This window comes from Lethenteron reissneri, chromosome 22, assembly GCF_015708825.2.
Source record: "Lethenteron reissneri isolate LAM-NWPU_2019-01 chromosome 22, ASM1570882v1, whole genome shotgun sequence".
In the NCBI taxonomy this organism is placed as follows: domain Eukaryota; kingdom Metazoa; phylum Chordata; class Hyperoartia; order Petromyzontiformes; family Petromyzontidae; genus Lethenteron; species Lethenteron reissneri.
In genome coordinates, this window is record NC_083800.1 from 12,916,289 (window position 1) to 12,942,600 (window position 26,312).

Genomic DNA, 26,312 nt, shown 5'->3' on the forward strand with positions numbered 1-26,312 from the left:
CCTCCAGTATCTAAATATATATTCTGATAGTACAATTCGTCCTGGAGGTGACGTACACGGTGGAGATGGAGCAATGAAATCAGCTTGTGTGCAGGTGAGTATCGTATATTTACTGATAAAGCAAAATCGGACCAACGACTCGGCAGGTGCCATGGGTTGACTGCTGTGCCAGGCTAGGTGCAGGAGGAAGCCACGGGACAGACCCAGGTGCAATGGGTTGACTGCTGTGCCAGGCTAGGTGCAGGAGGAGGCCACGGGACAGACCGAGGTCTCATGAGTTGACTGCTGTGCCAGGCTAGGTGCAGGAGGAGGTCACGGGACAGACCGAGGTCTCGGGAGTTGACTGCTGTGCCAGGCTAGGTGCAGGAGGCCACGGGACAGACCCAGGTTCCATGGGTTGACTGCTGTGCCAGGCTAGGTGCAGGAGGAGGCCACGGGACAGACCCAGGTGCCATGGGTTGACTGCTGTGCCAGGCTAGGTGCAGGAGGAGGCCACGGGACAGACCCAGGTGCCATGGGTTGACTGCTGTGCCAGGCTAGGTGCAGGAGGAGGCCACGGGACAGACCCAGGTGCCATGGGTTGACTGCTGTGCCAGGCTAGGTGCAGGAGGAGGCCACGGGACAGACCCAGGTGCCATGGGATGACTGCTGTGCCAGGCTAGGTGCAGGAGGAGGCCGCGGGACAGACCCAGGTGCCATGGGTTGACTGCTGTGCCAGGCTAGGTGCAGGAGGAGGCCACGGGACAGACCCAGGTGCCATGGGTTGACTGCTGTGCCAGGCTAGGTGCATGAGGAGGCCACGGGGCAGACCCAGGTGCCATGGGTTGACTGCTGTGCCAGACTAGGTGCAGGAGGAGGTCACGGGACAGACCCAGGTGCCATGGGTTGACTGCTGTGCCATGCTAGGTGCAGGAGGTCACGGGACAGAGCCAGGTGCCACAGGTTGACTGAGATCACTGCCAGATGCAACTTGCTGCACTTTATCTGCCCGGCATTCCGCTCGTTGTTGTGAGCGTCGCTCCTCAGCCGTTCGTTGTTGCTGGAGGGCGACTGCCTCCAAACTGTCCGGTGGCAGTGTCCTTTACTGAGCCTCCTCGTCCATGGACCGTGCACAAGTTGCGTGCTGCCGCAACAACAACAACACAGGTGGGGATAGCTGGCAGAGGTGGGACAAAGTCATTGTTATGCAAGTCCAAGTCGAGTCTGAAGTCCTCAAATTCATGACTCGAGTCTGACTCGAGTCCAAGTCACATGACTCGAGTCCACACCTCTGCCTCCTCGTCCATGGACCGTGCACAAGTTGCGTGCTGCCGCAACAACAACAATACAGGTGGGGATAGCTGGCACTCGACGCGGCCCATCAGGATGCTAAGGAAGGTCGGCAGGCAGCCTTCACGCGGCCCCCCTCTGTTGAGTAACGAATTCCATGAACAGGACGACTCGAACAGCGATGATCATCGATCTCCGCAACAACATCATCAGGATGCGGTGACGTGCATCGGCAGTTAGTGAATTATCATTATCATGGGACCTTTTTTTGCCAGTATCAAAAATTAAAGAAAGGTTTTTACCCTTTCTGGCAATAAAACAACAGGTGTTCAGAAAGTCAATTATTTTATTACTTCCCTTCTACGTGACTTTACCGAAAGAACCAGGAAGATGAATCCCTGCAGTCACGAAAGCTTTAAATCGAAATTTAGATCGCCTTTTGCAAGGAATCAAGTCTGCATCGACCACACACAGTGCTTGTGGTGAACGTGCACGCAAAAATGCGCTGATAATGATTGGCGTTGTCTTTGAAACTATTTGGCCACCACCAGCAGAGACAACCGCATTCTTTAGGGCCCAGTCTGGCCATCAGTGGCAGGCCAGAGAACGCCAAGAGGCAAACAGTATAAAGGCATACTCTTTGGTTCTTTCGGTAAAGTCACGTAGGTAGAAAATAAAATTTTATTTTTAGGTATAAAATAAAAAATGTAGGTAGAAAATAAAATTTTATTTTTAGGTATAAAATAAAAAAATTAGGTAGAAAATAAAATTGCATTTTTAGGTAGAAAATAACATTTTCTTTTCTTTACCGAAAGAACCAAAGAGTATGGATCCTTGCAGTCACGAAAACTTCAAATCTCGAAGGGAGTACAAAGGCAATGCAAGTATTAGAGGATGAGACCTCCTTTACCAGTGGCAAAATATAGTGATAGGTTTTTACCCTTTCAACTGGTACAAAAACTGACACCTTTATAAAAGTCATCATGTTGCGCAATAACCACAACACAAGCAGTCAAAATACAAACAAAAAGAAACAACTCTGATAATGATAATAACATGCACTGTCCTTGAAGTTGATTGGTCCACACCCGAGACAGCTTTTCTTAGAGCCTAGTCTCCACTGGTGTTGGACCAGATGACGCCAAAAGGCGTACAACTCGTATTACGCCTTTTGGCGTCATCTGGTCCAACACTGTGTAGCCTTGAACATGATGTTGGGTCAAGTGCCCTAAGCAAGCAGCACCCGACGACTGCCGCCCTTGGGAGCCGGTGAAGGGTGGAGCCGCGGTTCAGGGCGGAGCCTTTCCGTGGTTGTTCGCATTGAAGACGCGACGATTCAGAGAATTGTGTTTCATTGTTAGCAGGCCACCCCAGAGCGTTGCTCGCTGATTTGGACTTACTCCACAAGTGATAAGTAAAGTTTGACTTCCTCCCATCTCTCTCTCTCTCTGTGCACTACGTGGCCATGGCCAGCGTGACCACAGCCGTCACGCGGCTCAGCAGCGGCGTGGATATCCCACTCCTCGGCCTCGGAACGTGGAAGGTACCGATGGACAAACAGAGAGACACTCTCTGCTTGTGTGTGTGTCTCTGTGTGTGTCTCTGTGTGTGTCTCTCTCTGTGTGTCTCTGTGTGAGTCTCTCTCTGTGTGTCTCTCTGTGTGTGTCTCTCTCTCTCTGCTTGTGTGTCTGTCTGTGTGTCTCCGTGTCTGTGTTTTGTCTCTCTCTCTCAAATTTAGCATTCTTTGGAAGAACGCCATCAACCAGGTGGGGTGTTGACTGTTGTGTTGGCTGACTCTCTGTGTTGTATTGCATTATATTTCTAAGTTTACTTTGTTTACACTATGAGACCTCTTTTACCAGTGGCAAAATAGTGATAGGTTTTTACCCTTTCAACTGGTACAAAAATGACACCTTTCTAGTGTCAGTTTTTGTACCAGTTGAAAGGGTAAAAACCTATCACTTTACTTTGTTTGTTTTCTCAGTCATTCTTACCTGATGACGGTTGCTTGTGTTGCAATCGAAACGTCGTATTCTATTATTATTTAATTTCTTTCTACGTGACTTTACCGAAAGAACCAAAGAGTAATTCCTGCAGTCACGAAAGCTTCGATTCTAGTTTGACTGTATCGTTAAACCCACGAAACGTCGTACTCGAATGGTAAAGGTTGTGGGTTTTTCTCTCCAACACGCCGGTGTGCTGAACCTTACTGATCGGCTGTGTCGGGTGGTGGCGGGTTTAGCGACGGATTTATATTCATGCGATCTAACCGAAAGTAAATCTATTATGGAGAGAATATTGGTGGCGAAAGTCTACGTGCTAAGCTGTGCAAGGTTGACTTGAACTTGCCGTGGGGGTGGGGCCCTGCACGCGTGGTCGTCACAACTCGTTGTTCCACTTTTGAGCGCAGCAAAGCTTATGGAGACATCACGCTTGCACTCTTGACTGCAGAAAGTTGGGTGGGTGCGAGTTTTATCATGTACCCCATTCCTTTTTGAGACTGCATTTTTCTGCAGCAGAGATGCCAGACCTTGAATCGTAGCATGGCCAAGGTTTACACTTATCTTCTTGGTGTTGTTAAAGTAACGATACATTTTTTTTGCAAATGATGCTTGCTATTCATCATTGATAGTTTTTCTGATAAATAAACTGGGATGTTTGCCCACGTGACAACTTGATTTGATTGACTCTGTCAGGTGGTGCAGGGTTACATTTAAATAGTTGAAATTATTCCAACAGTATAACCTAAAATAAAACTGATTACGTACCATAATGTTGGACGAATACAATATCTGTTTATTTAAATAACAGTTGCCGAGCACGGTGACCAAGATGCCCAGAGGCCAATAACAAAAGTACGATTATAGTTGTGTTGTTCCGTACTTGATAAAGAGTAAGCGTGGGTGTCCTTAGTAGTTGATGGATATGGATTCTACTGCCCGTACTGCATAATCAGGATTGAAAACTCATTCCTTTCAAACTCATTTTTGTGCTTAGCTTGTTGTCCTTCCCCCGCAACTCCGATTAGCACGGTTGGCTAAGTACGGTGCGAAAGAAGTTCAACATATGCACCACACAGCCCTTGTGTCCATCCACTTCTGGATGAGGGTTTCCCAACCGTGGTGGGTCCTGGGGTCGTTGTCTGACCATACTTCACCATGGTGGGCAGGGCAGGTTGTGGAAGGTGGGGAGCATAGAAACTGGAAGTTAGTCCAACAGTTTGCTGCTGCACTGCCCTCTGCGGACAGGTAACCCCACGTCTATTAATTACCGTCACGTCGTAAAGTACTCTACAAAGTCGCGTTTCCCACTTGCAAGAGACTGTGGTATAGGCACAAATGTAAACATATCTAGAAATGTAAAGTTATGTCAGTGAGTCTTCAGCTCTGACATGACGCACAAATGCAAAGTATATGGAGGGGGTCCTCCGCCCAAAACGTCGACTATTAAATATTTTTCCCATTTTAAGGCTGCGGTGGCCTTGACGAATGTCAAGGCCACCGCAGCAGCGAGGGCAGCATCGGCATCGCCAACCGCACAATTTGTTCTTGAGCGATTCGGATGGCGAAATTAGGAGACTCCCTTTCCCGTGTTGTTGTGCAGTCCAAGCCAGGAGAGGTGCGCACCGCGGTGGAGGCGGCCATCTCCGCCGGCTACCGCCACGTGGACGGCGCCTTCGTTTACGAGAACGAGGCGGAGGTCGGGGCCGGCATCGCCTCCTGCCTCGCCAAGAAGGTCGCGTCGAGGGAGCAGCTCTTCATCGTCAGCAAGGTGACGTGTGGCCCACGGCGGTAGCACCGGTGGCCCCCTCGTTTCTCGTGGAGGCCGCCCCGCCCAGGATTAATCCCGCGAGTTTATTAACCGTGGTGGATAAAGGGACACCTCTACATACGAACGAGTTAGGTTGCAGAGGTCTGTTCGTTAGTCCATTTGTTCGCAAGTCCAACTTTACTCCTGTCGATTCCAAGCATGTTGTATGGCGTGTACACTCAAGAGGGGGAATGGCTGTAAAAGTGATATAATCTGATGTAGATATAGATGCCACTGGTTCTGCAGATTTTGCAGATGTAGATGCCACCATCGCCATCTATTGCGCGGTAGTTGAACATCGACTCATAGATGGCGGTGGTTGAACTTACGACTCTCGGTCCGAACAGGCAACTGGACATATGGACAGGTTTGTTCGCATCTCGTAAGTCGAAAGTTCGTAAGTACCAGAGTCCCTGCACTAGGCCGGCACGGCACACGAGGGAGTGAGTGGCCAACGCCGTGCCAGGCCACCTTTGTCTCCACAGTTCTGACGCTTCCACATTGCACCAGGTACTCGTTTCTTTTCTTGGCTGAGTTGACCTCGAGGAGGCCCAGGATGAGTTCAGATGTACACCCACAAATGTTGGCAGTGATACCACAGCGGACGTTCAGGATCCCGTGACGCCTTTTCCGAGAGTGGTGCCATTGCGTACCGGGGTCAAGGTGCAAATTTGCCACGTTTAAAGAAATTGTGCCTGCAAATGACTCAATTAGCATTGTACATGGCAGCGGTCAACCCTCACTCCTGCAAAAGCTTGGCAGCACCTCTCCTGAACAAAAAGTATTTCGTCTCGGTGAGGTTTTGCTGGGCAAATAAGCAGAATCATAAATAGTAATAATAAGAAGAAGAATGACAATTGGCCAATTGTTTTGCTCTCAAAATGTGTGTATTTTGAACTTCTTTCGCACAATGAGTGATATACGTGCGCTTCAGTTGTTTTAAAGTAACTATTCAATCCACTTGTTTACATTTACCATGCTTCCAGCTCAGCACGAGGAGAGAGGTTCATTCCGGTAATGGGACACAGAGAGAACCAGTTCAACAACCAGTTTATCGTGTCCTGTGTCCCTGAAGCATAATTTATTAAACTTATGCAAGGGGCAAGCTGAGCCGAGGCCATTTGGTTTCACAGGGAGAAGCGTAGCCTTCCCAGGTCGACTCAGCCTTAAATGATTACCTGGTGCGATGCGTAAACATCACCACTTGGGGAGACAAAGGCGGCCGGGCGTGGTGTGTGTTGGCCACCCACCCCTTCGTGTGCCGTGCCGGCCTTCATAGGTGCTCGCTAACAGCACTTGCCCCTACAGTCTGTTAAGGCTGTACGGGGGATCTTTGTTTTCGTTTTCTGGGGTGGAGCGGTTGCCTGGTGGTTCACGCACTGTGCTACAAACCTGGTAGCCTGCATTCTAATTCCGGCCATGGCTAACATCGGTGGCGATTATCTGAACCAGTCCTTGGCCGGCCCTGCATCGACTCATCCTTAAATGAGCACCCAGTGCGGTGTGTAAACATCGCACTGGGAAGACAAAGGTGGCTGAGTGTAGTGCTGGCCACACCACACTTCGCTCTCATCCTCCATTCTGGCATTCATGGGTACTACTCGCTAACAGCACTTGCCCAAATAGCCTGTATGGCTACATGGGAGATCCTCGTCTTTGTGTGTGCGCACGTGTTATGCAGCTCTGGGGCAAGTTTCATGCCCCAGCAGACGTGAAGATCGGGTTCATGAAGACCCTGACGGACCTGAAGCTTGACTACCTGGACCTCTTTCTGATGCACTCCCCCATGGCATTTAAGGTGAGCACCTCTCTCCGTCAGTGTGGTGTGGATCTGTGCGTCTCCTGTGCATCAGCTGCGGAATCTGGCGGAGGGTAGAAATCGTTGGCGAGGTGCGGTCACCTCAGCGACTGTGGCCATGGTGTATTTGTTCTTTATTCGTAAAACGTTGCCTTCTCGAATATGACCGCATCTCTCTCTCTCTCTCTGTCTTCATGAATTAAAAAAGAAATGTTTTAATTTCGTTATCTTCACTGCGTTTTTTTTATTATTGTAACATAATTTTTTTCACGTAAAAAAAAACCAAGTGTGCTATTTGTCCTTCGCCGTGACTTGGTCCGATACCCAGTAGCTTCTCGGTATTGAGCCAAATAGTGGTGCTGCTGTGGTGTAATGTGTATGTATGTTGAATTGCTTTCACACCGTACATAGCCAACTGTGCTCATCGCAAGTGCGGGGTAAGGACAACAAACTAAACATAAAAAGCAGTTAGAAAGAAATGAGTTTTCAGTCGAGATTTAAAAGTGCAAAGCTCCAGTGTTTTCCCAATATCAGAAGAGCGTTCCATCAGAAGGAAGAATGATCCAAATAGTCAGCACGCTGGACACGAGTAATCCAGTCTGTTCAATTCAATCTCCTGGCACGGAAGTTGAAACGATTGGGACAAGTTACTTGAATCCCCCTGCCTCTGTCCACTCAGCAGTATAAATGGATACATTGGAGTCAAATCGATTGGTATGTCGTGTGTGGTGGGGTCAAATGTGAGTCCTCCCACCTCTTTCAAGATTCATACACTTAGGTTTTTCGGTAAAGTCACGTAGGTAAAAAAATAATAATAATAGAAATAATAATAGAAATAAAATAATAAATCACGACGTTTCGGAGGAAACACAAGTCTCTGTCATCAGATTATTATTTCTATTATTTTTTACCTACGTGACTTTATCGAAAAACCTAAGAGTATGAATCCTCTTTCAAGATGTCTGCCCAACATAGAATAGACCCAAATCGCCTCTAGAGGAGCCTTATAGCTCCCTGTGGTGGAGGCCCTTTTTGCCAGCAGTGGCTTGATAAGGAAATTGCAGGGCTGCACCTTTTAACTTTTTACATTAAAAATCATAGCTAAATGAGATTTATTTTCATAATTATATTGTAAAAAAAATTGGACCCACACATCAAATTGTTGCGTTCAAAAGTTTGACTGTGTTTGTTATGTCTGACCGCTAAATTATCGTTCAGTATTAACGCTGTCCTGAGTATTCGTGATGGCTTCTGTACAAAACTTGCTATGGTATTCAGCTGCCTCTGGCTGCCAAATGGGTAATATTTCCCAACAGTTTGATACATGTGTTTCAACGTAGGACCGTGTGATGCTTTACGTGTGTGGAGTGGATGTTGCACGTTGGTTTCTGTGTCTGCAGAATGAAGGCGATGATCTCTGGCCAATTAAGGATGGAAAAATTATGGCAGCAGATGTGGATTATGTGGACACTTGGAAGGTGAGGGTATATTACTGGTAGGAACCCACTGGTTCCACCAACCCACAGGGGATTATTGTGTCCGTCCATCGTGCAGGGATGGGCTGGGTGGGGAGGGAGGGGCTGGGTGGGGAGGGTGGGGAGGGGCTGGGTGGGGAGGGTGGGGCTGAGTGGGGGGTGGGAGGGGTGGGGCTGGGTGGGGAGGGGCTGGTCACCCCGTGGTGCCCTTATAAAACTCAACGTTTAACCTACTCACGCCGGCTTGTGCCCGCCCTCACGGTCGGGCATATTTGTGGAATACACCACGCCGCCATTGACCCTGGCCATTGACCGAGCAACCCAACGTTCCTACCAGCTCCCTCCGCAGGAATGTGTTTTCCCCTGCTTTAATTATCTGGACTCTTTACTTAAATTATAATAACCAGAACAGAAACAGGCCATCATCCCTTGCAGGGTTTTCTTGATATAACCTGTGAAGAGTATATGTTTTATATGTATGTTGGTGGATGGGCGCGGGTTAAGGATTGTGACTGGGTCGGCCTCTGCTAGGCTGTCGAGGCCTCATGGGGCCCTCCCTGCTTGCCTGCATGCCACGCAGGTATATGGGTAGAATGGAGGCAATTTCACACTCACAGCATCGGCAATGCCTTGTAATGATGATTCTGGCTATGTGATATCAATCTGACTTCCCATTCTTGCAAGCTAAATTTGCCAATGATTGGTTAAGCTAAGCATAGCCAAAGCTGAACGAAGCTGGATTTGCAATATAACTACAGTAGAATCCAAACATTTTTCATGGCAAACCCCTGCCAGAATACTGTTCATCTCAATGAAGATTTTAACATGGGAATCACGCATAGAAGAATCGCGATTCCTGCAAGAATTGTGCTGATGGAGTTATATAGCTCCTTCTTGGTCTGGGCAGATATGTGATGGTTGGATATGCAACATGTTGCTCTGCCAGAGATGTAGACTCTCTAATATTTAGATTATTATTTGGCTGCTATAAATTTCCGCGTGATAAGCCACTTCGTTGAGCTATAGTTTGTGGCCAGGTCGCTTCTGAAAAAGAAGCGAATAGCTCAGTGTGCTTTACTTGGTAAAATAAAAATAGTTTAGTTTTATTTGTATTTCTTTTAGTGATTTGCTTACATTTTGTATACTTTGCACTCCTATCGTGTTTTGTGTTATTTGTCATTGTAACGTTTTGACCCGCCCCTACTGGACATCTGTAAAACAGAGCTTCATAGCTCTTCAGATTCATCCAGTATTCCGATATCACACAATCTAGCAACCTGACGTCACGTCGGCTGTCGACAGCGCATGTGCTGAAGGAGGTGGTCATGGTGTGTGCAGGCAATGGAGGTGCTTGTGAAGGAAGGCCTCGTGAAGTCCATTGGCGTCTCCAACTTCAACATCGCGCAGCTGCAGCGGCTGCTCTCAGTGGCCACGATCAAGCCAACGGTGAACCAGGTGAGGCTGAGGAGTCGTCAATACAACGCGAGTTACGACTCGCCACGTGATGAGCGGCGTTGCCACTCCTGAAGTGTAAAACAACGGGGACGTACCGGGAGGGAGAAGAAAATATCACAATTACAGAAACTGGGAGAACTACGTGTAAATGACAAAATAATTAGGCGGACAACATTTCTCCTTCACATATTCGTCTGTACACATGAAAAATACATCCCATCAGCCGCCTGTGAATGCATTGTCTTGATTGGTGTATTTTTTACGCAGTTGACAAAAACCAGGACTTTTACTGTCCTGGGAATACGTACAGATTTCCCAGCAGTAGCCACCTTCACTAAGAGGACGATCCTGGGAAAAGCAGGACAGGTGGCAACCCTAGATGGGGGTGTGACATTTACATTGAGGGTCCCACGGACCCTTCATTGCTTATTGAACATAGGGACCTTAGCCAATGTTCATGTGATATTTTTCTGGACTGGTCCTAGGTTGGCAGAGTCCAATTACGATAATTTCATGTGGCCGCCGATGCAGTGCAACAACAGTTCTGAGTGATGTAGCCATTGAAATGTTTTCTGGAGGCCAGTTACCGGGGTCCACAGGAATACGGCATCACGTGGTCATAGCTGGAGCCCCAGCGGTACAAAAGTCAATTGGCTTTTTTAAAGTCGTAAAGTGAAGTTGTGAAATCGAGTACAATATTATGACTTTTTACAATGTAACGCACTGCACATTTTCTCTTGTGGACAGACCCTTAATATTCTCATTGCTCAATAGGGTCAACGGTTTGTGTTTGAAGACTGCTCTGTTTTGTAATCATTTCCAACTCCAGTTTAAAGCATTGATGCATCAGCTCTCTATGTCCGTGTGTCCATCTGCAGCATGGGGTCACAAGAACTCTCCTGACATTAGCATAAAGTTCCTTTGCTATGAGCTATTTATCCTTGAGGAGACTGGCCAAATTGTTCAAAGGGTGGCCCCAAACTTGGAGATGCAAACCAAAGCTTTTAAGTACTGTGCTAGTATTTGCAAATAATGCCAACGTGTTTTGCCCTGACAGCTGCCCTTTGACTTCTGCACCGATCCATCACTGCTGCCGAAGAGAGGCGCACGGTGGAAAGTGTTGCAGAATCCATGCGTATGCATGATTTTTCCAAACTCGTGTGCGTTTTATTGCCTGTGCAGGTGGAGTTGCATCCGTACCTGCCGCAGCCCGAACTGATCGAGTTTTGCCAATCGAACAACGTCGTGCTGACAGCCTACAGTCCGTTTGGCTCTCCTGACAGGGAATCGTAAGTGCTACCCTAATTCGTGTCTCTTAAGCTGCTCACATCTTAGCTTGTTCATAGTCTGGTTTCGAAATTGCAAGAGACCTTTTTCATGTGTAGTGATACACTCAGAGATACGAGGAGTAGGAGGCACTCCATTTATTATAGCCTTCACAGGGTACAAGGGGTTACTACACTCTCAGTCAGGACAGCGAACAGACTGCCTGACTGACAACGCCGAGAAGGTGAAGATGGTGACGAAGACTCCAGCAGCCTGTCAGGATTCCACTCCCAAGCAACAGCCCCGAAGCTTTGCTCGGGGTCCCCTTTTATCCTCCTGGCGTGGCCTTGCTCCGCCCGGCCACACCACCCTTCTAGAACCTACTAGTGGGTTCCCGGGCTTCCCTCACGTGCCCCCCCCCTCCATCACCTTTGCTCTACATCCCTCTCTCTGCTTATCACGTGACCTGCTGACAGACAGGGCTGCTGCAACCGCAGATCCCTTTCTATGCCAGCAACCAGCGCTATGCACCATAGTGAACCATTCCATGTCACTACACATGTTTCGGATACTTTTTGCCAGCGTAATATCAGAGTTAGGAGGAGCACACTTAAACTTGAATCTCTTTTCACAGCAGACTTCTTGCCATCGAAGATGACTTTGGTTTTGGCAATGTCTAGCTGGAAGAGATTTGAACCGATCCGAGATGAGACCCCTTCAGGGCGGGATGCGAGAGTGGACCCTGAGGTTGAGTCTGCGATCAATGGATGTGTGGAGCCTGGTGGTCATGAGCATGAAACTAGGGTCGTTGGTAAAGACGAAAATACGTTTTGTCAAGTGGAGGGAGACGGAATGAGAAACGAAACGGGCTGAGGATCATCCCTTGTGGCACAACGGAGCGGATGGGTTTGTGGGAAGATAACCCCTTGCAGAGACATGCAGGCGTAGATAACACTTTTAAAAGGGGAGAGTGGAATCGGGAGAGAATTGTGCCAGACATGCCTGCAGAGTTGTGCGGGCATTCCGGTAAGATGGAAGGATCAGTGGAGTCGAAATCAACAGGGAGGTTAAGGAGGAGTATGGGGGACAGTGATCCGTAGCCATCTTGATCTGGTATCGAGTGCCTTTATGAAGAGATGCATTGGGCAGGTGAAATTGTGTGCCTGGTCGAGAGCAACATTCAGAGTCTTTATTTCGACTGTAGGAGGAATCCGATGAGCTATGAAGCTCTTTTTCACAGATGTCCAGTATGGGCAGGTCGGCAAGTTACAACAGTAAACGATACAACAAACGCTACAAGTGCAAAATAAAGCAAATGGTCAGTTACTAAATATCAATAAATAATGCTTATATTTATTGTATAAGTCCGATTTATCAAAATTGGGCAAGGCAGCAAAAACAACAACAACGAACACAGTCCCAGACCACATCAAGACAACACACAGTCCCTGATGTAGGTTGCCGTACTCTATATAAATATTACAGTTTACTCACCTGCTCTAGCAGCTCGGTTCACACGGTGTATTTGGATTTATACGAGCAGTGGCTGTGGCTCGTAATCGAGATAGGGCCCTACTCATTAACAAAAAAGAAAAATTCTCATCTGCTCATAATTCTCGAACAGGTTATGTGGTGATGCTGCTGCTGCGGCCATGGCAGGGGTGCACGAGCACAAATAATAAAACAATCTCAACACATTCAACAGTAACACTGCTGCCTTAAAAGGAAAACAAAATATAAAACATATAGAAAAGGCAACATTTCAGGCAGTGGCCTTTCTTCATAGCCTTAAAAGTAAAAAAAAAAACCGTAGGGTCATTGCCCAAAAGTCGCATGTTATAATATATATTGTCCTCGTTGACGAATGCGAGTGTTTGCCTCATTACAGGGACTCTTCTACTTACGAACAAGTCGATTCCAGAGGTCTGTTCGTAAGTCGATTTGTTCGTAAGTCCAACTTTACTCCCGTCGATTCCAAACATGTTGTACAGCGTGTGCACTAAAGAGGGGGAATGGCTTTAAACGTTGTATAATCTCCTGTAGATGCCACTGGTTCTGCAGATTTAGATACCACCACCGCCATCTATTGCGCAGGAGTTGAACTTATGATTCATCGATTGGGTTTGGTTGAACTTACGATTCTCGGTCCGAGCAGGCAACTGGACATACGGACAGGTTTGTTCGCATCTCTGAAAGTTTGTAAGTCGAATGTTCGTAAGTAGAGGAGTCCTTGTATAGAGATGTAAGAGTGCATACACCACCCCCCTTCCTCACCCTCCTTCCCCCGCCCCCTTCCTTCCCTCCTCCTCCCCACTTGCCCTGCTACCATGAGGTTTCGTGCCCCACCGATATATTGACGCACCGGCCACCACTGAATACCAGCCAAGCGTGTGTGCGTAACCCAGTGTGGGGAATGGGGAGCGGTAGAGTAGCGGTTCGATTCCCGCTCACAGCTAACACCAGTGACGATTATCTGAACCGGTCCTGGGCCTCCCCTAGGTCGACTCAGCCTCAAATGAGTACCTCCTGCAATGTGTAAACATCGCCACGAGGGAGACAAAGGGGGTGGTGTTGGCCACCCACCGCCTCGTGTGTCGTGTTGGCCTTCAAAGGTGCTCACTAAAAGTAATTGCCTCAAGAGTCTGTTAAGGTGATACGGGAGTCATTGTGTGTGTGTGTGACTGTGTCTGACACAATAGGGAGCACAGGTTGTGCATCTGCCAGTTGTCTCAGTCGGTCAACCTATGGTACCTGGGCCTGTCCCGTGACCTCCTGCCATCGAGCCTTCGAGACAGTTCACGGGGTCTCAAGGGGGCCCTAGCCTGGCATAATCGCTGTGGTGACGTCACCGTCACTTTGTGGCAGACCTTGGTGGTTATTGCTGTGTGGCCGTGTGGCGTGCTGCGTGCAGTAAGAACGAGAAGAATGACCCGTGCAGCCTCCTGCAGGACACCGTCGTGGAGGCCATCGGTAGCAAACATGGCAAGACCAGCGCCCAGGTACCGGGGCCGTGGAAATACACGCACTGTATGAATAGCCTCGATTCAGAACCCAAATTACAGCCGATTTTTTTAATACTAAAATTGTGGTATTTGCATCGTGAATTTTGAGATGAAGAATCGATTCGGAAGTCTCTCAGAAATATCCCGGCATTGTTTTGCCCTTGTGTCAGAGAACGCACCGTGGAAAGTGATCGCTTTTGGCAGGAGTTGTAAAAAATTCTAATAGTGCCGCATGCGTCAGTTACACGGTCAGGAACGCACTCTCCCACGAGCTGCACCCGCCGCGCGACAGCCAAACCAGTCTCAAGTGTAGTGGCCTTCCTTCACGTCAAGCGTAGTGAGTTGATGGTCTCAGCTAGGCTACCAATGGCCACGTAGAGAAAAAAAACATTAAATTAGATGTTTCACAATGTGGCAACATTTCAGCTGGTTTCTTTTATCCTCAGGAGCTAGATTAGCAGATTAAACGAAACATATTAATTAACCCTTTCCTATGGGGACCTCATTTGGCAGTAAAAATATGATAATTGGTTCTTTACCATTCTATCTGGCAACAAAACTGACACCAAAAAAGGTGTCAGTTTTGTTGCCAGATAGAAGGGTAAAGAACCAATTATCATAACCCTTTCCTTTCCTGATGACGTTACGATTACATACGCTTACGCCATCGGAACGGAATCGATTCTGAATGGAATCAGAAGTAAAAGGCCGTGCATGTGGCTCAGTTTGGCGCCAGCTATCGTAGAGTGCGGTGGTCGTGTTCCTACAGTTCTCTGCGGTGAGTACAATGTAACGCTAACTGCTTGTGCGTTTCGAGATTCAGCGATGAATGGGACACCCACACCTTGCAACTTGCAGACGTCTCGCAACGGGAAAGGGTTAAATGATTTAAAAAATCAATCAATTGATTTCATACACAACAATCTCGCAAGATTCTGGCTTTAAGAATTATAAACACGTGTTGGTTTGGCTGCCATGGAAGGAGCAACTCTACGACAGATGCCCCGAGTATGGACGAGAGGTCACTGAAAGGATCTCGGAAGTCATTCATGGGATCATCTTGATGACGAAGTCATTGGGGGGAAAAAATGTGGAAAAGTACTTTATAAAATTCGAATCCACATCGCCTCCCGTTCTTGAATGTTTTAGTTCCGATCTTTGATTTTTTTAGTTGCTCTGGAAACAATAATTATAAATTAATTTCTCATCCGTGGTTATAAATCATTGTCCTTCATTGCAAGGCCCGCGGGGCTGCTGGCGGCCCCTGGTGGCATTTGGTGCCGCAACTGACGTGCGGCCACCGACAATACACAAATGGTAAAAATAGCATCATCGTGGTGCTGTCAAACCCCCAATGGTTTAAAATGTGTGGCGGCCCTTACACTGATGATGTCTTATTGGCGAACGTGCCCCCACCCCCCCCCCCCCGAAAATTAGTAGAGAACACTTATAAATCATGGTGGGATTAAGTGAAATAGACGTAGGAGTAGCGTCGTATAATGGGGCAATAAATGCCCTGATAGTGCATCGTCTTTATTGTCTTCGCCTTTTGGTGTTCTCTGGCCTTGACACTGGTGAGACAAAGCCCCAAAGAAGGCCGTCTCTGGAGTAGGCCAATCAGTTTAAAAAACAATGCCATGTATGACCAGAACATGTGTGTTTGCATGTTCACCACAAGCACGTGTGGTTAATATGAACTTGAGTCCTTGAAAAAGGTTTCTATTTGGTGTTTGAACATCTTAACACCTCCTGTTTTATTACCAGAAAGGGTAAAACCTATTTCTTATATTTCCATATAATGGATGTTGCTGTGCTGCCCTCTGCTGACCAGCACGAAGCTCTGCAGCAGCCGATGACAGCAGTCGATGTCGTCACATCCCGTCAGCGAAGCGACGTTGAGCCCGGGTAGTGATTGGACAGTGTAGAGGGTGCCCAAAAACTCAGTACACATAGGGTGATGTTTCTTTTAACAAATCACGTGGGATTATTCAATTTACCTCCGATTGGCACGGTTGGCTGCATACGGTGCAAAATAAGTTCAACGTAAATACAACAAATGTTCATCAATTCATGGATTGGTTCAGGCCACTCGCAACTGGTTACCCTGACTAGTTGTGGTCATCCTGACTAGTTGTGGTTACCCAGACTAGTTGTGGTTACTCTGGATACTCATTTTTGTTCTTTCTCTTTCAGGTTCTGCTTCGTTACCACACTCAAAGAAACATCGTGGTGATCCCAAAGAGCGTCACTCCCTCGCGGATTGTGCAGAATGCCCAGGTGGGTTGACACCCTGGGTATGCACCCCCCACCATCTGTGATGGGATAACCCTCATTAGATACCCTTTACAAGCAACATAATCAGAAACAAGGTTCACAATATCCACATATACCCCTGTTCCAATTGAATCACGAGACCCAAACAGGCCCAATATACCATCGTGACGAATACTGTTGAAGCCACCACATCTCAACAATGCTTTCTTCCTTCGGTTAGATTCTTAAACGCATGCACTGTTGCAGCCTATAAAACTATAAACTTTATTTATTTTACTAGGCAAGGCCCCACTGAGCTATGTAGCTCTTTCAGAAGTGATCTGCCAACAAATGAAAGCTCAACGAAGTGGCTTATCACGTGGACATTTCTAGCAGCCAAATACTCTAAACGCGTGTTTATAAATGCGGAGGAAAAAAACAGAATATCCGGAGAAAAATCTACACGACCACGGGGAGAGAGACACGCAGACTCCTAATATACAGCAGCAGCAGCAGTCATCAGGGTCGGGATCAAACCCACAACCTCCTCCTGTATACCAGGCGAGGGAGACAACATCTCCTGGACACCATGGCGCCCCATGAAGGGCCTCTTTTACAGGATGCTGCCATCTGTATTTAGCTCTTCTCCATTTTACCGACCTCTGCGTGCCCACCCGAGGGCCTGTCCCTGCCCTCCTCCTCCATCTTCTGCACCTGACTCGCCAATCACAACCTCCTCTTACCAATCACATTCCACAATGCATTCCTACCACATTCCATCTGCCTAACTTTAAAGTTACACATCTCTCTCACCGTGAAATTATTTTCGCTCTCTGCACGCAAAGGGAGCCTAAAAATGTTTTCCCCACCGGTGGAAACTCTCATGTCATGCCACTCCACTTGCGAGCGTAGTTTGGCACCGATTGGCTGGGAGGAGTGGGCGGGACCCAATATCTGCTCCGCAAATAGCAGCCAATCAATGCAAGAGAGCAGCGTGGGGCTGCTGCCACAGCATTGTGACATCATCCCCACCTGCAGGCCTGGCTGACCAATCGGGCCCAAGTCCTCCAGACACACGCGCGCACAAACATGGGCATATAGAGGGGTTAATGCACTGCGCTACGAACCCGACTGATTGAAAAGCTGTCTCTGGTGTGGACCAATCAGTTTCAAGGACAATGCATACATTATCAGAGTATTGTTTTTTGTTTAAATTTTGACTGCAAGTGTTGTGGTTAATGTAAACATGACTCTTTGCAAAAGGTGTCAGTTTTGTTGCCAGAAAAAAGGGGAAAAGCCCTATTAGTTTGCCTCTGTCTACCCAGCAATAGATATGCACATACTTAAGTCAAATTCTCTTACTTTTGTTTTCTGGTTGTGTCGCGTATTGTTCGGCACGATGTCCGACGTTTTGCTCCACATGCTGCGATCGAAGCTCCCATTGCTATTGCTATCATGCTCAACAAAATGAGGTACAACCAGAAATCACACGAGACAGATATTCCTCCCAGCGGCGAAAACCTACATAACAGTGCGATAGCCTCATTTGTAATGTGCCATTACAAATACAAAAATGTCCCTTTCTGCACAGACCCGAATCATGGTTGATCTTCGTATTTCTGCTGCCACTTGCTTTGCGCTTCAGAGCTTTGACTTCACGCTGGATGAGGAGGACACGAAGAAGCTGCAAGGCCTGCGGAGGGACTGGCGAGCCTGTGACTGGAGCGCTGACACGTAAGACAGCACCTCGTGGCCTACTTTTAATACCTAAAGCATTCGTGTGCCCCCTTTCAGCCAGGACGGTGGTGGCGCCAGTCTGTAACCCAACACTGTGGGGAGAGTGAGGGTTGGCGGGTCACACACACGTTTTCTTCTTCTTTCGTATGAATTAATAGCAGATTCAAGATGTAATTTTAGATGTTGTTATCCACTCAATTGTCTGTGGATCTCTTCCGCTCCTCCTTGAAAGGAGTGAAGCCGGCAGCAGTGGCGAAGTGTTTACGATGCGGTCGATGGTTTGGAATTCGTGGCCTCACACTCGCACGCCGCCAAATCTTTGATGCGCAATTTGTGCGTCATCATGTGGCCACATTGGCCGCATGGCCGTTCCTGATTCGGTTGATGGTCGACCATTGGCGGCGTGGAAAGGTTGAAACCGTGAGCTTCGATGGTAGGGTCGCTGTATGAGATGTTTATTTTTGACGTCGGCCGCAGTCCAGACTTGTTGTTAAAACTCCCTTCCCGTGGAAGTCGAGGAGGTGCCATACTCTGGCTTGCCAGCTAGAAACTCGACAGCAAATTTGAACTCCACCTGTTCCATCTGTAAGAGACGGCGTGCTGCACTTGCATTTGTGGGTTGCCTCCGGGATTCTCCGGATTCCTTCCACATGTAAACACCCATTAATTGGGCGATAAAGCTTTCATATATAGAGGACCGCAGATCTTGGGGTGGGGGGGGATTTACCACCTGCTGCTACCTTCCCACTCGTTTGTGTTTACTCCTCGTACCTCCGAGTCGTTCTCTGTTTTCGATAGAATACAGTGCACGGTACAACGCTGAAATAATTATTAATTATTCGTATTATTATTCCACCAGCCCATCTGACTGGTGCCAGTGACAAGAGATTTGATCAAATTTGATCCCAAGATTATTGAGAAAATCTTGCCCTCCTTTGATTATGTCAGGCTTCAGAACTTTACTCTTTTGTAATTAACTTGCAATCAAATGATGACGCAATTGTGTGGTCAATGACAGTATACAGAATCCGAGTAATTGGACATAACTCGAATATTAGAGGTGTGGAAGATGCGTGAAAGTTGTGTTTATTATGAAGTGACTTTAGAATAAAATTGCGGTGTACATAACATTAACATTACGTAATATTATTCCTACATTCTACTGTGGTACAATAGTCACCCATAAGGGCCAAATCAGGTAATACATATGGACTGTTTGTTTACAGAATACTGGTGTTATGAGACTAATGTGATTGTACAAATTTGTTGTTTACACTGAACTCACTCCCATTACATGTGCGTATGCCCATGCTGTACACAACCACGTAAGTTATGCAAACTGTGTTGGCATGTAATAGTTCTAGAGTAAGTTTAGGAATACACCGTTTTACCATGTGTCCGTTTCGGTCATTTTTACACAACTAGCTCACCTTTTTAAAGCCCCAAAAAGCTTCACATTGCCAGAATTAAATGTTATTCTGCTCCAAGCATCCCTCGGGACGTTTCCCCCACCATACATGTGCTAACTCTTTCTTATGCCCTTCTCTACTGTGGTAGCATTATCTCGCTCAGTGGTTAGACGTCATTAGCGATACCTCACAGAGACGCGGCCATGGCTCCTCGCACCCCGTGCCTCTCCCGCATTACGTCTCTGCCTCTCTCACTCCACGGATCTCTTGCCTCTCGCTCGACAAATCTCCACGCCACGTCCATCTCCGTGGGCCGGCCTTTCACCAACACCACGTCGCTATAACAGCTTTTGCTCGAGGCGTCCCTCTTGCCGTGTCGTTAGCGAGCGCTGCATCGCTGCCACTGAGGTGGAGGCGGGTGCAGAGTGGGGAACGAGAGGAGCAGGGAATAATTTAGTTATCTTCGCCATTCACGTCATTCTCATCGTGCAAGGCTATCACCGAGGTGCTATGTTTCACAGCCTTAGTCTGCAGCAGTTTCATTAGAGGGGGTCACTTTAGTTGTGTGTATAACCAGTTGATTAACCTTTAAAAAAATGTGGCAAATTTGGACCGTGACGTCAGCATACAATGGCGTATGCATTTCAAATGACATCAGGGGATCTTGAACGCCCACTGTGAAGCAGTGCACATTTTACGGTTAATACACATGCAGTATTAACCAGTGCATCTGTCAAGTTCGAACTGCGAATCTCTGGAACAAACGGTGAATGCGCTACCATTGGGGGTTGTGTCACAACCCCCAATGCAACGTGGGAGATGTGTTGAATGGGGGGAGCTAAACTCCTAAACTATTGTTTTTATTTTACCAGGCAACACTCACTGAGCTATAATATCTCTTTTTTCAGAAGCGACCTGGCCACAAATGATAGCTGAACGAAATGGCTTATCACGTGGAAATTTATCGCAGCCAAAAAATTTAAAAGAATGTTGATTATAAATGTGGAGGGAAAACCGGAGGACCCGGAGAAATGTCCGCTCGACCACGGGGAGAGAGACACGCAAACTCCAAATATACAGCAGGCGTCAGTGTTGGGATCGAACCCACAACCTCCTTCATACCAGGCGAGGGCGATAACACCACGGCGCTCCGTAGAAGTGAAGAGGGGCACATTGTAGGAGATGTGGATTGAGAAGCCGGAGATATACATGTTGAGAAAATTGGGCCTAAAATTCTAATATGATATCCAAATTTTTTTTATTTGAAACTTATCCAGAATAAACACCTGAGGGGGTGGGGGGGGCTGAAAAACCGCGATCGTGAAAACTGAACGTTTCGGAGGAAGCTTTGCTGTTAGGCTGTCGTTAGGTTCAAGCCAATGCTAAATCGTCGAGAGGGAATTGCCACGTTTCAAAATACGTGATTTTGTCCTTGCCGTAGCTAACAAGACAGATAACACGGAAAACAACGTGACCTTCCTAGTAATCAATTTTTGATGGACATGAGTCGTCGCATGGAAACTGCTTGTCTGTGATTTTGCTGGTCTGCCATTGAGGTTACCCCCTGCCCCGCTCCACCGATAGATAGGCTGTTCAACGAATACACTAGAAACCTGATGTGAAGATCAATGGCAGCTGTGCTTATATTAGAAGTTGCCGTTTGCCTTCCCACCTACCTGGGCAAATGCAAAGATATGTTGCTTATATCACAACAAACAGAAAAAGTGACCGATATCTTTAATCAGCCAGCTGAAACGATATATCGTATCTTCTTGGTTCTTTCGGTAAAGTCACGTAGAAGGGAAGTAATAAAATAATAAAAATAAAACATAATAAAATAAAATAATTCTCACGACGTTTCGGCCACAACGCAAGCAGCCGTCCTCAGGTGAAGAATGAGACACTGCCAAGCTAGCAGCTTATATATAAGCTGCGTTTGCAGGTGGAAGAAGAGCGCCTTAACAAAAGAATGTGCATATGAAGAGGAATTTAGCATATTCATGGAAAATGCGTAGGAGGTGGGCGGGGGGGTTTCAAAGTCATATTATGCCCATGCATTATGCAGGATCAGCAGCACCAAGGGGGGGTGCAGGGATTAGCAGTAACAAAGGAAAGGAATGTTAATGATATGTAGCTGCAGTTACTCAACAACAACGTAGAAAACTCAAGTATAAACTACATAAAAAACTAAAGTATAAACTGCATAGCACCATCAGTATACTTACTATACTCTACAATAAGCTGAGTTACTAACAGCAAGTAATACATTACAATTCTACGTCGTAAAAAATTATATAATATGATTCCATCTAAACTTTATTCTATTGCATCACACGAGCATATACCGTACTATATACTGCCAACATTAAATTATATACTGTATTGCTGTAAACCAACCTATACCTTATACATTTAATATAACACTATGTATTATTCTACCCACCCTAATGTGTGTCGAAATGGTTTATTACGTCCTTCCAATGATTGCTAAGCCAGAATCCATCTTCTCGGTTAAAATTGTCTCTGTGTTTGTATATGTGGATCGCCTCATGAACGAATCTCTCATGATAGCCAGATGGCTTGCAGAGAACCTCTGTCTTGGAGAAGTCAATATCATGTGAGCCCACTGAGTTGTAACAATGATCTGCCACGGCTGAGGTGTTTGTCCTACCGTGTTTCAGGTCAGCTTTATGTTCACGGATGCGGTCCGAGACATGTCGTTTGGTTTCCCCAATGTAACTGCTACCACAGAACGGTAATTTTGGGGTGCTGATTCCAAATCTGGCATCAGTTTTTGTCTATCACATCAGGTTTTTGAGATATCAAATATTGCATTTTCAATAAAAACTGCAGAAGAAAAATATTAAATAAATGTGGATATCTACATAAAATGATATTATAAACACACTATCCTAAAAATACAGCACCATATTTTAACACTAAAGCAGTCACTGACTCGCAACAACTTGCAATCATTAGTGACAGAGTTAATTTCGGGTAAAATCAATGAAAATGGGGTATGCCGCTAGCATAAAAATGATGTGATAGAGCAAATCTGAGATCAGATTTGGAATCCGCACCCTGAAATTAGTCTAAAACAGCTGCAAAAGTCCAGGCCAGAATTTTTTTTGTTGACCAGTGTAATCAGCAAGTTTCTTAAATCCCCCCCCCAACCACAACGCTGTCCATCCACGAGTATAATTGGATACGCCACAATTTACATAACCATTGAGTAAGTATCCGCTTTAAATACAGGTAGTGTTATTATTTGATAGTGCAGCATGTAAACCTTTAAGTATGCAATTGCCCGAATTGGCAAACATTGCATATACTATTCATAGTCTTGTATATACTGCCACAATTGATGAGCAGATACGAGAAAAATCATGAAGCACCTGGCGCTTCATGATGTAAGGCGCTCTTGCAGTGCTGCTGTGTTTGCTTACTATGATTTACTCACTCTACATATTCTTGCCCTTCAAGCTCAGTATCGTGTTCATGTTCTGGTACAATAATTGTAAGCTCTCTCCTGGGTGACTGGGGTGGTCAAACCTGTTAATTAAACGGACTTCTCGAATGTAGCGAGTTGATAAGTCGCCGATTACTCTGCAGACACAAAAACCCATTACATAAAATGTGGTTCTGCACTGAATACCTTCCAGCTCTGGGTACAGTATGAAGCATACATCAGCGCGACTGTTATGCGACGAGCATTGCTACTTAGCACGCAGGCTTGCGCGACCAATATCTTACATAATACAGGTTTTTTGGGGGGGTTAGATCAAGCCAAATCTGGCTGTCGCCCGATGAAGCTAGTTGTAATTACTGGCGAAACGTCGTACTCAGATTGTAAATGTTGCGTATTTGCTCTCCAACACACCGGTGTGCTGTACTAGTGTAATGCGGTTGTAAACGGCCCTTCTGAGGTGCCGTCAGGGGGGGAGGAGTTAGGTCACGTGGGGGGAGAGGGGTTGAGTATAGAAGGAGGGGAACCGGAAGAGCAGAGGGAGTGACGGGGAACCAGGAACAGAGGAAGGCCACGAAGGGCGAAGCGGGGTGTGGCGAGATCGCCACGAACACGGGGGGAGCGAGGATCGGCACCGTTGGCCAGCGGTGACCGACCCGAAGCAGCGAGGAGGCTGCAGTCAGCAGCGGGGCTGCACAGAGAGAGTGGGCAGCGGGTCTGCATACAGTGACAGCCAGAGGGTCTGCACATAGGGGTAGCAGCAAGTCTGCAGGGAGGAGGTTACAGTAGATGAAGCAGAGAGTCAGAGGGGTGAGGAAGCTATAATAGCAGTGAATAGCCGGGGGCTACAAATACAGGAGTTATAACAGAGTGCCGTGTGGGTAAAGACGTGAACCTGAATAAAGACACGAAGACAGAAAGAAGTGTTCGAGTCCTTTTATTACACTAGTAACGAATTGGCCACGTTCTGTTTACGTGACAACCCTTACTAGTTGGCTGTGTCGGGTGGTGGCGGGTTTAACGACACATTTATCTTTCCGCGATCTAACAAAAGAAACCTGGATCATGGGAGCATTGCTCCTCTTGGCGGCAGACCGAGTGGGGAAGTGCTGCCCCCTACTGCGTGTAGACCAGAGGTCACGTGCTCTGTGGTATTCCCCTCCCCGTGGACACCGTTCTGTGACACCGGTCGGAGCACTGCGCCGCTGCAAGAGATCTGAATCGACGCTTCTGTCTCGCGGCGCCACGCCGAGTTGGGATGAAATTATGGGAAAAGACAAGCAAAAATAAATAAAACATACTCCTGTTGTAAACACCAAAGTCAGAATTGGGATGCTAAATCCATCTATGTATGGATATATGTTGAACATCTTTCGCACCGTACGTTGCCAACCGTGCTAATCAGGGGTGCGGGGGAAAGATAACAAACTAAACACAACAACAATAAGTTCTGAAGAAATTAGTTTTCAATCTAGATCTATGCATCGGCTTCACAAATCTGCCGAACGTCCTGATGCCCATTCCACTATATTGTCCCAACCCTGCAAGCTGTCCCCAGCTCTTCCTCCCATCCCGGCAGCTCGCCTTCACGTGGGGTGGGGATTAGAATCGGGTGGGAATGCCTTCGTGTGACACTATCCGTGCTTCGTGGTCATTGCCTCCAACATTGGAATTGATCCCTTAGAGCAGCTGTGGCCAACTGGCGTCTCCCGATCAGTATTCGTCTCTTTAATCCACCGACACGTGACTGTTGAAGGGGCATGACGTGGAACGTGCTATCACAGTAGTGAAGAATGTCTCCCGTGCTGTGCCGAAAACTGTTAATATATACACACATATATACACTTTGCTCTTTGCAGAAATCTGGGGCACTCTTTAGCTCTCGGTCTGTTACAGGTTGGCCACCCTGCTTTACACGTTACGCTCTCCAATGTGGTCTGCGTGCATTTGGTGATTTTTCCCCACTTTGCCGAATGCTGATATGAATCCTCATGCACTAATACTGATACGATGTTTTTGTGTTTTGTCTTGCAGGGCTTCTGGCCACCCCAACTATCCGTTTGACAGTTGAACGAATGAATTCATACGGCAACAGCAAAAAAAATTCTCATTTGTCGTGTTAGCGCTTTCAATGCGTGACAATATGCTTCGTCTAAATACTTAAATTTACAAAGGAAATAGCATTACAAGGATAACATAACGTTACATATTCACCTATGAATGAATTTGTCTTGTTAGAAATTATATAAACGCCAACGTAGACAAAATCCTCTTCTGATAATGCTAATGTTTATTTTATTAACGGTCGAGTTTTTGTTTTCCTCGGGAGGGCCCAGAAGTAGTTGTGATATCACTCGACTGCAGTGTTAGCCTCTGCTGAGAATCACAGAGGTCGCTAGGATGATGACACAGCATTAGCAACCAACCCCCTTGTTGCACAAATCCCACCTAAATGCACACATTTGCACGCGTCTGCATATAAGACAACCGTTCGCAACTGCACACGCCCACACGCAGAAATGTGCTCGCACATCTAGACACACATCCGCGCTGACCTGCACACATGCACCTGCTTATTCGACTGAATGTGCACACACCCCCGGGTACAATCGCATAGATGGCAGTGGAGCGTTTGCACCTATTGAACTGTGACTTTACGACTTGTGGAGACATTAAAGGGCTGATGGCATCTTCTGTGTCGGTGCGTGATTGTGAGTGACATCTGTGAAAGAGGGCTTTATAGCTCATCGGATTCCACCGGTATAATACATATTCTGATTCTGAGTAAAAAGTGATCGTTAGAGGATGTTGTAAGTTTTCATAAGAGGCCCTGAATTAGAACGTGAACAGAGCCACCGAAGAGAAGATATAACCCTGCAGAGCTTACACATCTCATGAAACCCATTAAATGCATTTATTAACCTTGCCATACAACTGACATAGTACTCTCTGGTTCTTTCGGTAAAGTCACGTAGATAGAAAAATAACAAAAGAAACACGACGTTTCGGTCGCAACACAAGCATCCGTCATCAGGTGAGAAAATAATCTGCTGTTGTGGCTTTATATAAAGAGGGGGGTGGGGGGGGTTGTAGAGTCGTGGCTGCAGAAGTTCACGGGGGGAGAGGGGAGAGGGTTTGTGGCGTGCAGGGGACGAGTGGGGCTGGAGATATAAGCATGTCAATGAGCTTGAATTAGTAACCGAAAACCCAGACGACACGGGTGGGTGGGTGAGTGAAAATCACAGCAGTTAAAACTTGATGTGGTTTATCACGTCCTTCCAGTCCGGGTGTCTATAAGCTGAGTTGTGTCTGCGGCAGCAGTTACATTGGATTCCTGCAGTCGCGAAAGCTTCAAATCAAAACTGACGTAGT

General features: G+C 46.9%; 1 protein-coding gene across 1 annotated transcript; it reads left to right on the forward strand.

Annotated features, from left to right (window-relative positions):
• Nucleotides 1–2,545: 2,545 nt before the first annotated feature.
• Nucleotides 2,546–25,629, forward strand: LOC133345651 (aldo-keto reductase family 1 member B1-like). The gene is made up of 10 exons (XM_061556608.1): nucleotides 2,546–2,812; nucleotides 4,873–5,040; nucleotides 6,761–6,877; nucleotides 8,278–8,355; nucleotides 9,691–9,807; nucleotides 10,990–11,096; nucleotides 13,985–14,072; nucleotides 16,269–16,352; nucleotides 17,974–18,062; nucleotides 24,975–25,629. Exons 1-10 carry the CDS (start codon nucleotides 2,735–2,737, stop codon nucleotides 25,009–25,011), a joined length of 963 nt encoding a protein of 320 aa, XP_061412592.1. The 5' UTR covers nucleotides 2,546–2,734; the 3' UTR covers nucleotides 25,012–25,629.
• Nucleotides 25,630–26,312: the final 683 nt, after the last annotated feature.